General features: G+C 47.2%; 1 protein-coding gene across 1 annotated transcript; it reads left to right on the plus strand.

The window, feature by feature from the left end:
- Nucleotides 1-448: 448 nt before the first annotated feature.
- Otp (orthopedia homeobox) lies at nt 449-8,269 on the plus strand. The gene is made up of 3 exons (XM_048455968.3): nt 449-485; nt 1,795-2,204; nt 7,739-8,269. The coding sequence occupies exons 1-3, from the start codon at nt 449-451 to the stop codon at nt 8,267-8,269; spliced, it is 978 nt and encodes a 325-aa protein (XP_048311925.1).
- Nucleotides 8,270-11,775: the final 3,506 nt, after the last annotated feature.

Here is an 11,775-nt window from a genome sequence, read left to right on the forward strand (position 1 = left end):
AAGGTGTGGCTGGAGAAAAACCTCAAGGAAGGACTGACCGAGACTCGGCCCAGAGGCCCAGGGCGAGGCCAAGGTGGCCGCTGCTTGCTTTAGCGGCTGCTGGAGGCTGGAGTTGCCTGGGCTGCGGCCGCCGCCTCCTCCCGGCAGGCGCAGGCGGGCGGGCGGGCGGAGTGGGGGACTCTCCGGGCGCTGACATTTGCAGGCTGCCCTCCTGATTGGTCCCCTCGCCGAGCTGCTCACGGGTTCATTCAACTGTTAAGCACCTCCCCGTCTCTCTAAAGGACATTATAATGCAAGAAGCCCCCTTTTTAACCACAAACCGAATTTTCTTTCATTTAGGTGATCTATATATATCTATATCGTATAGCTTATAGCTTATATCTATTTTAAATAACTTAAAGCCGCTAAAATTTGGGGGGGAACAGCTTTCGCCCTGGAGCGGTGCGCGATGCTGTCTCATGCCGACCTCCTGGACGCCAGGCTAGGTGAGTGAGCGCCTCTCACCCGGGCAGCCAGGAGAAGCCCGGGCAGGAAATTGTCAATTTGTTCCTTATTTTACCTTAATGCGCCCTAAATGGACTAATTTCTTTAAAAGTAATTGTGCTGTATTAAAGTTTAATTTGATTTAACATCGTCTTTAAAAAAAAATCTATGGAATATGTAGATCCCAAAACAAAAAGGAGTTAGGAATGCTGGCACCTTTTGTTTTTCTTTTTCTTTTTCTTCCTCTCTCCCCTTAATTTTTTTTTTTTATAAGGAGTTCTAGCCAGTGATAATTTGTTTGGAGCTGTCTCTCTCTCTTTCTTTTCCACTCTTGTTTGCTTTGAATTGGAATTTCTTTCGTCTCCCTTTTCTTCTTCCTTTCTCAATACCACCTCCTTCTCTGAGTATGGTTAAATTTGTTTTCTTTAAAAAAAAAAAAAACTTAATCTGGCCTGAAGGAGAAGTGGCTGTATGAAAGCGGATTTACTAAATGTGCTGTTTGAGAAGAAAGCCCAGCTTACCCTCCGGCCATCCCTGCCTTCTCCAAGGGACTCGGTGTTGCCAATGACTGGGAGGGACGAACCGTTTATTTCTCGGGAGAGAAAAGTTGAATTCTCTAAAGTTTGATTCACTGTTATGGCTATCGAGTTTGCTCGAGTTTCTTGAAAGCTTTCTGGGTTACCGGGTTCTGGGTTCCGTCTTAGGAACTATCTTTCGTGATGGATGTGACTCCATTTCCAAACACCTTCTCTGATTTGAGGGGGAGGCGGAGCTGATTGGGGTTTATTTTGAGGGGTGGAAGGCTTGGAGACATATTCATCTTCCAAAAGTCAGAGGGAATCGGCGAGAGTTCATTAGCATCTGGAGCAGCCTCGGAGAAAACGCTCTAGATTTTCTGTCTCTCCCGCATCCCCCGTCCAAGACTTTGCTCAAGGGTTCCTGGGACACCGGGGATACAGTTAATGAAAGAACTCGGGTTTGTTTTATTGCCGGGCTTGGGAGTGTTTTTTTTTATTGTTTTGTTTTGTTTTGTTTGTTTATTGTTTTTTGTGGGAGACACGAAAGTCTCAGCTGTGGACCACCAGCTGAAAGTCTCCGGCTGTGGAGAGAAGGGAAAGGCCAAGAGATGTTATTTCAACCTAGCTGTTCAAATCCTGGGAAACCCGGCTGAGGACCAGGCAGTTTCCGCGGCAGGGCGAGCGTGGGCACGGAGGGAGCGGTGGATGGGGCTGAAGGAGAGCTGCTCAGGAAAGACACCTTGCTCCTGACCTCGGCAGGAAAGTAGTGACCGAGATCCCCTTCTCTCTTTAGGTATGAAAGATGCCGCCGAGCTTCTGGGTCACCGGGAGGCGGTGAAGTGCAGGCTGGGCGTGGGGGGCTCTGACCCTGGGGGCCATCCCGGGGATCTGGCGCCCAACTCGGATCCAGTCGAAGGAACCACTCTGCTGCCGGGCGAGGACATCACCACAGTGGGCTCTACTCCTGCTTCCCTGGCAGTGAGCGCTAAAGACCCTGACAAGCAGCCGGGGCCCCAGGGTGGCCCCAATCCCAGCCAAGCCGGTCAACAGCAGGGCCAGCAGAAGCAGAAGCGCCACCGGACTCGCTTCACCCCAGCGCAACTGAACGAGTTGGAGAGAAGCTTCGCCAAAACTCACTACCCTGACATCTTCATGCGTGAGGAGCTGGCGCTGCGTATTGGGCTGACCGAGTCGCGAGTACAGGTACACCCGACTTGGGCTGGGGGCGGGGGCGCAAGGAGGGACAGGAGGACCCGGGCACCGAGGAGCTAGGTATTCTGCGCTGCTGCGATCCCGGCACTTGCTGGATAGGAAGAGCTCTTTCTCAATCCTAACACTGGCTAGGATGATCGACAGGCCCCAATGGACTACCTCCATTGTAGCCACATCTCCCCGCTGAAACCTCTCAAAAAACAAAACCAAAACAATAAAACAAGCCCAGCTTTATGGGGATGCCGGGTCCAACTCTCGCCTCCCAAGAAGGGAACCTTCTTGTCTCCCCAGCAGCTAAGCCTCGCTCACCTTGCTCCCGCTCTCACTGTTGACAAGTGGTTCATTACCTTGTAATGAGTTTCTATTACGAATCTGGATAAATGGGGGAAATGTCACACTTACACAGAAAACAGGAAAGAGGAATTACAGTGGGTGCCTTTAAAAGAGGGGTGGCATACTCAAACTTCCGAATGTGCTTTTATTCTCCTAAATATCACCCTCTTAACTTTCAGGGAAAACATCCTCAGCTTTGCTGTTTTCAAAAGCTTGGGTGATCTAATGAGGCGTTGGGAATGGTCAGAAATACTACACCATCTATGAACTCTGGGATTTTAATTTTAACAAAACAATTGAGATTCCCCTAAGGATGAAGGCAGGAACTGAGCACTTCCTGTTTCAGATATCTGACCCGAAGAAGGAATTTTTCAAGTCAGAAAGATTAACCTGTAAAAGAGAAAATAGTCATTGTATCCCTATTTTTATCCAACCACCCTCCAAGATGTAATTGTTTGGAATCTAGGAATTCTCACCTGTACCTCTTCTGAAAATTGGGGGAGAAAAGTATACGATTAATGAATCCCAAATTCTTTCCTTTCCCTTTCAAAAGACTGACCTGCTATTTCATAGACAGGCGCTTGGATGAAACCTTGCAATTAGCCTGGAGCTATCCACGGTGCTGAAAATTTCCTCCCTGTTACTTTGGATTTTTTTCTTTTAAAAACTGGGTGCCAAACTGACTAATTTGTTCAGACAGTGTTACTTGACTTTGTAAAATAACTTTAAGAACTTCAGTTCGCTTACATTTGAATGACCAGAAAATCAGGATTTGTTTCCATTTGGTATTTTGTAGATTGTCTAAACGGGAATTTGTACTTTTGTTCTAATAAGAAATGAGTGTCACCAGGGTCTTAAAACGGTCAAATGAATAGGTAAATATTCCTAATTCTTGCTACATTTATTCAAAAGAAATCTGGATATTCGTTAGTAAAATTAAAACTCTGAAAATCTTGAACGACGGGGCACAGACTGCTCAGGCATTTCCTGTTTTTAAATCTTCACCTTATACTCCTCCTTAAGTGTGGGCTCAAACTGTTACAGAAATACACAAACTCAACACATGCCAATGACAGTGCTTAATTGTAGGCTCAATATCAGAGAATAAAAGTTCACAAATTTACTCTTTGTCCTCAAGAAAAATCTTAACTATTAAATTTTGTTTTAAAGAGTGCAGTGCTAGTCTTAACCTAGACATATTGGTAATTAGTTCAAATTAAAAAAGAACTTAGAATCACAAATAAAATATAATTGGAAGGCTGATTTTATGAAAAAAGAAAATGAGGTCTATTAAACTTTATTAGGTCTTCCAAAGGTTAATGGAAGTGATTCTTTTCATAGAAAAAGTTATAAATGAAATAAAATATATGCTGTGTGGTAGCTATTTCCAAAAAGTACACAAAAGAATATGCAAGAAGAAAGAGATAAAGTGTGTTAATTGTTCTAGCATAATGTTCAACCAAAGATAATAGCTTGAGCCTACTGATAGAAACAATTTAATAGAATGACAATTTCAATATTTTTAAAAATAATGTTTCATAATTTAAAAAGTAATCAGATCAACATAACCTTCTTAATTAGCATTTCACAATGATTAACATTATGTAACATAATGCAAAAACAGTTTATAGAAAATGTATTTACTTCACAATTCACTGTACCATTGCTCCTTGACCAAATTCAAATTAAATAGTAATTGGTTTACATTCTTATATGATGAGTGCGTCATAGTTTTCTTTATAGTTAACAGATTGCCACACATTCTTTCCAGTGTGTGGGCCACTGCACTGATTAAAACATTTAACTCATTGCAATTGTATGTTTTCAAAGATGCTTTTTATTTTAGACTAAATTATCCAGTACACTTATTTTTTTTTGTCTTTATCTGGACTATATCACACTTTGAAGTATTTACTAAAGCACCTCTACTGATACCAAGGCCAATTCTGTGTATGATACCGCTCCCCTTTTCTGGCTAGTGTAATAAAACCATTCCTTTTATAGCATGCCATTATTAGAAACCAATTTCAGAATTATTTATAACCTGGAATGGCTTATTAAGCAGCAATGCGAGAATCATGCAAATTATGCGATCAAATGCAATATAATAAGCATAATCATTAGTCTCTAGCACGGATTAATTAACTTTCAATATTTTATTTACATAAAAACCAAATCAGTGAAATAACTTCTGCACAGCCAGGCTTGCCTTTCAATATTTTATACGAACAAAAATAATGTGCTGTAATTCCATTGACCGTGTCCCTCAGAATGGCCCTGTCACCTGCCACATCTTAATAGGGGGACAAGCTGAGAGTATTTTCTAGTTTTCTAATGGAATGAGAAATTGCATTTTCTTCCTCTCCCAGCACTATTAAAGTGTAATGAATTCGGCCCAGAGTTCACGGCTGGCTGATCGAAATGAACCTGAGATCTAGGCTTTAATACAGCGCCCCAGATTTCCTCCCAAATCTTCACATTAATCATTTGCTGGATTCCAATGAGGTCTTCATAAAGCATTTGCTTCAAGTATGTGTGTGTGTGTGTGGGGGGTAATATTCGTTCTCTCTCCCCTTCTTTCTCTCTTCCTGAGCCATTTATAGCTGGGGAATTAAACGGGCGATATATTTTAAAATACATTTACAGTATGTCTATATTACTGTAACAGCGGATATCATGAGAGTGGATTTTTAGATTCCAACCTCCATTAGATTCTCACTGTTGTATTAAGCATTTTCTGAGGAGAGCTGCATTTCAAACGAAGTACAAAGTTGGATCTTCGGCTGTGGTTAATATATTTCCTGGAGTTGTCATCTGTGCTTTCTGAAAGCCTCCCTTAGGTTTCGTCTGCGTTTTAACCCGTCATGCTCTAGTTTTCAAGTGGAAACATTCACATTTTAAAAACATATGCATCCCAGCTTGGAATGGAGGTGCTCAGAGGCCATGGAGATTTTTCCTCCTTGTATCTCAGTAAACCATGAAACATAAAAAATTTGTAGTCATCGTTTGACTACTAACCCTCAAACATAATTGAGCATGATTTTTCGATTATTCCTCTAATATTTAGCCCTTTAGCAGTGGTTCTTTTCCTTATGAGCAGACTCTGGATTCAGAAGCTTTTGGGGGGGGGGCAGCAGTGTTTGCTCTTGAAATCCTCCTGCTGGGCAGTTTGACATGTTTTTTCTTTCTTTTGCTTCTTTCTCCACCTCTTCTCTCAAGTTATCACCTCTGAAACACTCGCCCTCTAGGACTCACTAGCTCCAGAGAGTGTTAGGAATTGGTCTCAACTCTCTTTCAAAGAACCCCTTGCAAGCTGCAGGTGTGCTGGGAGAACATTCTGAATACAGCCAAGAGTCAGTCAAGGGTTTCCTCTTGTCCAGCTCCCCAAACTAATGTTGGGTGGGTGCTTCAAAGGGTCTTTGGGACATTAGGTCTCCTTACTTTCTTTCCCTCTAAGGCCAAAGGCTGCTAACAACTCAATCGGCCACATTGATCCCAACACCACCATCAAGGGCTCTGCCGCCTCATTAATCGCTATGCCAGCTCAAGAGCAGCAGCTCAGTGTCCATCGCCAGCACTGGGTTAGACAACAATGTGGGAGATGGTGTACACACTAGAACAAGACAAGGTGGTGAGCAAAGTCGCAGGCGAGACAGGAAGACACGGGTGGCTTCAGAGAGAACTGCAAAGCTCTTCACACCAGTAAAGAGTATGTCAGCTCGCGCGGCTATAAATCCTTGGTTTACCAAGAATGAAGGCAAATGGGTCCATATTCCTGACACTTCAACTTGCAAAGCAAATACTACATAGGTCAGGCGGCCAGATAAATCACTTTGGGGGTCACAGATGTGGAGAACAGGTTGTGTTGGCCAAATTCTAACAGGCCCAGTCAATATTTGATCTCTGTTTCGCCCCGCTTTATAGGTAGTATCAGGAGTCATCCTGATAACTAGATTTTAAAGGAAAGCCTGCCAAGGAAGTGCACTGAGAACCCTCTCCCCTGAAAGGTGAAATTTGAATCGGTGGAGATGGGACATTATCAAGGTCAGATGGGGTGTCTATTATTACTCAGAGGAATTCTCATACTGTGATAGTGAATTTTACATTTGTAGGCACATTTGTAGGCTCTGAAATTCCTGGGCCACAACTAGGAAGGAAAAATGAGGAGGCTTGTTTGAGGTATAGTTTATTAAACAGTTCTTCCTGGAAAAAGAAAAGATGCATCCATCGTCCCAGCAAATTTAGATTTGCATTTTGACCAGGGAGAGTTCTAAAGTTGACCTTCTTTCCTTTGTATTTGCTTTAGTTTATAACACAAGAGGCGGGTGTGTGTGTGTGTGTGTGTGTGTGTGTGTGTGTGTGTGTGTGTGTGCAACTTGCAGGCAGTAGAGGACATGTTAGGGATCCGAGGTAAGTTACTGGGAGGCATAGATTGAAGGGGTTCGGGACTCTGGCTGCAAGTTCCAGCAGACAAAGGTGCCCTCCCAGCATTTTGGGAGTGAGACGGGGAGGAGCCTTGTGGCAGTTCCACCAAGCGCTGAGGGAGGAATCAGAAATCAAGGTGGCAACCAAACAACACCACAGCTCAGTGGCTCACTTGGCCACCCGGGTCACTATATTAACCTCTCTGCTCTGTCAGCCGTGATGTTAGGGGGGTTTCCTTTGTCTTTCGATTTTGAAACTGTTTATGTCATTCGTGGCCTTTCATCAATTTCCAAATTTCCAGTGTTTCTGAAAATTCTATACCCCATCAGTGCTATAAGACATGCTATTAAGCCGCAGGGGTACTCATGTTTATCTTCATTTGTACACCTGTGGGTCGAGCCTTGACACACGCCTGCCCACAGACTGGTGCATCCGTACAATGCACAGACTATGCCAGAATGCAGGGGGTGCTGAACGCTGCACACGGTGGCATGTGTGGTGGTGTTCGCACGGTGCGTTCTGCGCCAGTGGGCACCGCGACTTGAGAGTGCCGCCGGAGGCTGCGCTTGGTGGCGGCAAAGGGGCGTCCGTCGTTCCGCGGAGGCGGAGAGCTCGGAGCTCGCGCTGGGCGTGGAGGCGTGTCGAGCCCGGAGCACCGACTCAGCCAGGGGTCGAGTGACGGTGAGAAGCCGGACTCCCAGGACTCGATCTCCCACCGGGGTCGCTAACCTCGCCGGGTCTTGTCTCCCCCACCCCGCCCGCTGCAGGTCTGGTTCCAGAATCGGCGCGCCAAGTGGAAGAAGCGCAAGAAGACCACCAACGTGTTCCGCGCGCCCGGCACGCTGCTGCCCACGCCGGGCTTGCCCCAGTTCCCGTCGGCCGCTGCCGCCGCCGCCGCCGCCATGGGTGACAGCCTGTGCTCTTTCCACGCCAACGACACCCGCTGGGCGGCGGCCGCCATGCCCGGTGTGTCCCAGCTGCCGCTGCCGCCCGCGCTCGGCCGCCAGCAGGCTATGGCGCAGTCGCTGTCACAGTGCAGCCTGGCCGCGGGGCCACCGCCCAACTCCATGGGCTTGTCCAACAGCCTGGCGGGCTCCAACGGCGCGGGGCTGCAGTCGCACCTCTACCAGCCCGCCTTTCCCGGCATGGTGCCCGCCTCCCTCCCCGGCCCCAGCAACGTCTCCGGCTCGCCCCAGCTCTGCAGCTCTCCGGACAGCAGCGACGTGTGGCGGGGCACGAGCATCGCGTCCCTGCGCCGCAAGGCGCTCGAGCACACAGTCTCCATGAGCTTCACCTAATGCGGCTGCGCGCAGCCCAGCCCGCATCGCAGGGCGCCACCCACCCTCCGACACACCCTCGGCCGCGCGCGCCGGGCTCCCAGCTCCCCCGCCCGGTGTCCCCGGTCCTCCCAGAGCCCCAGCGAGGCCGCCACCCAAGTTCCCCTCCCACCCCTTCCCGCCCGACTGCCCGAGCCCAGCGCTGCCCGCTGCCCCGGCCTCCCGCTTGCCCAGGTCGTGCTCGCGCCCTCCTCCCGGCCTCTGCCTGGCGGCGTCCCCGGCCACACACTGGTCACTACCCCCCACCACATAACGTCCCCACGACCCCGCCTCGCCCGCGCCTCCCTTCGGGCTCCTTCTCTCCCAGCGCCTCACACCCCTGCTCCCGCGCCCGGCAGAAAGCATCCTTCCCGCCATTTTACTTACCAGGGAGTCGACTCAGGATCTGAAATCAGACACCAATGGACTGGTTTGTGGGCAGAAACACACACCACACACACACACACACACACACACACACACACACACACACACCTGCACCATAGCTCACGCTCAGACTCTACGCGCGAGCGCGCGCACAGACACAAACACACACACACACACGCACACACACAGTGCATCTTGGTCACACACGGACGTGTTCAAGGTACAGCACAATGTTAGGGATTTTTGTCTTAAAGGTGGACAAGCATCTGCTACCAACCGCCTCATCTGAGGGCCCAAATGATGTAATTTGATTTAACCCTGTATTCTTTCTCCGAACTCCTCTCTTTCCGGGACCACCACCCTGCCCTGTCCACCCAGTCACGTCCATGCAACCCTCTATTGGCTTACAAAAGACCGCTTTCGTTATAACGAGCCGCAGCGCGGGTTTTTCTTTTCTTAAGCACAAAGGTGTGAGGGTATAGAAGGGAAGGCTTCTCAGGAGGAACGTGCCAGCGGATTGGGTGGCTGGAGCAAACTGAAGCAGTTATGTGAGGAAGGAAGAGGTGATCTCTCCCATTTTGATAGGCCTTTATAGGAAGAGCAAAATACACACGTAAGGATTTTTTTTTTCCTTTTGTAAAAGCAAAGCCACATCTCTTTTCTAGATCCTTCAGGACTGGTGTTCGTTTGCTTCCTTTTCTGTTTTTCTCTTCTCGCTGCTCTGTGCCCTTGGTTGTTTTGTGGTCGTCCTATCGCGTCTTTCCTGCCCCCCTCGGCCTCCTGCCGGCCGCCGGTGGGTGCAGGCGGACATCTAACAACCCTGCAACTTTGTACAGAGAAACACAATCAGCTCCTTCTGCATGTGCTGGTCAAATCCAAACCCAGAGAACAGAAGCGCTTTCTAAGAATGAACAAACGTGAAATAGGATGTTTTGTGTAGATAAAGCATTCTCGTTACATACTGGTCAATTTGTGATATGTTTTAACTTATTGTCTGTGCTTATTTATGGTATTTGGTTTTCTTAATAAATGTTTGAGCTAATATAAAGCATATTATTTGACTTTTCCGGACAAGTTTATATCAAGTTAAATGTAAATGGATAAAAATAAAATCATTTTCAGTATGTGATACAGAGAATGATGGGTTTTGGTGTAACTTTGACCGACAGGATTGGGAGGGAATCTCAGAGGAGCGGGGAGAGGGTTAATCTCAACTGGTGCGGTGGCAGTTGGGGTGCCCAGGCTCTTCGCCCCCGCAGTAGACTTGGGTGTACTCTCTGGGCAGCCCCGCGAGGCCTTCATAGCAAGGCTCCCTGCTGTGCAGCGGACACAGGCAGGAAGCGCGGAAGCCCGGCCTGGCGCGTTCCACGCGAGCTCAGAGTCTCGCGAGGCTTTGGGCCTAAGCCCAAGCTCTGGACAGGGCCGGAGGTTCACGCGGGGTCAAGGGGTGAGCCGCTTTGGCGACGGGGTCGGTGGGACTGCGGCGCGGAGGGCGCCCCTCGCGGACTGAGGAGGCCGCGGGTGAGAAGCCTCGGCCTGGTGCAGTCCAAGGCCGCGCCCGCTCCGGGGCAGCCTGGGCGCAGCTCCCCAGGTGTCCCCACGCTAAACTCCAGCGTCCCGAACTGCCCTCCGGGGGACACACGAGGGCTCCGAGGGGGTGGCGTGGCCCCCGTGACGCCTGGGTGCTCCTCCAGGCCTCCCCTGCTGGTCGGCTCTGCTTTTCCCTGGGGCCCTGCTCGGTGCCAGCTAGCCTCGAAGTTAGCCACGTGCTCGGGGATTGCCCTCAAGGCGTGGTAGAAATGGCTGTGTCTGCCATAGGCTGCGGGGGAAGGTCGTGGCGTGTTTTAGAATCGGAGGCAAATCGATATCACACTCTTGCTTTGGAAAACTAACCAAATCAATCTGAAATCTAATGGTCGTTATAGGCATTGAGAGGGCACCCCTTTTCCCGTGGGAAGACTTCTCACTTAGTTGCCAGAGTGTAAACCCTAAAATCACCCTTATTCTAGATTACTCTTTTGTGTCACAGGGTTAAACATGAACCTTAAGAACTACATGTAATCATTACTCAACTACCAGAGCACAAATCGCCTTAAAGGTGAGGGCAAAGAAGAATGGTTTTCTTTGATTAAAAACAAAAACAATAAAGCCCGTGTGTTCCTGTTACTTAAAGGATCTTAATTAGAAGCAAGTCAGTGAGTTTACAGGGTATTGCAATTCTGTATTTTCTAAAGAAACATTAACATATTAAGGGAAAGTCTTTAATTTTAGATTTTATATTAAAATGCAACTTTTTGTTTTGAGACAGGGTCTGGGTATGTAGCCTGGGCTGTCCTGGAACTTGAAGTGTTTTTCCTGCCTCTGCCTCCTGAGTGCTAGGATCACAGGGATCACCATGCCAGACAAAAATGGGACAATTCTGTACTTTTGGAATGTTTCCTAAAATTAAGAAGGAAGCCTTCTTGTTTATAAAGCATCAGGAGACGAAGAGTATTTTTTTTTAATATGTCTTATGTTCTCCCTAGTCTTATGTTAATGCGTTAAAAAAAATCCCTTTTGGATACCATAATATCAAGTTGCATTTAAGAGATCAGTGCAAATCACCATTGATGGCTTCACCAGTGAGCATGGAAAGTTGTTTACGAGGATGCTAATTTTACAGCTTTTTTATATTGCTATAAAGCATAACTTTATGATCTAGGAATGAAATAAAGGATGTTAAATGGAATCTTTAAAATTTGGATTCCTCAAAGGCAAGGGAAATAGGATCTTTCATTTTTAAAAAATGGGCTAACTCAGAACGCTGATGAGAAGCTGGAAATCAACTGAAGTGATAGAGGTTTTCAGAGACATTTATATTCTGTAATATAGTGTCTATTTATCAACATCAAAATCAAAGTATACAGAGGTTTTCACTTGACATGACTCTGGAATAATATTTGTCTCTATGGCAATAATTTTTTTCCATTTTTTGTATTAAGAATCCTCAACATTTAAAAATCATACGTGCTATTAGGGTAGGGGAAGGCTAACCTGACCCAAGTGTTCAGGTTGGCTGTTTAAGAAAGAAAAAAAAGCAGAGACTGAAAATCTCAATTACA

Source organism: Myodes glareolus, chromosome 15 (genome assembly GCF_982192425.1).
Source record: "Myodes glareolus chromosome 15, mMyoGla1.1, whole genome shotgun sequence".
Lineage (NCBI taxonomy): Eukaryota > Metazoa > Chordata > Mammalia > Rodentia > Cricetidae > Myodes > Myodes glareolus.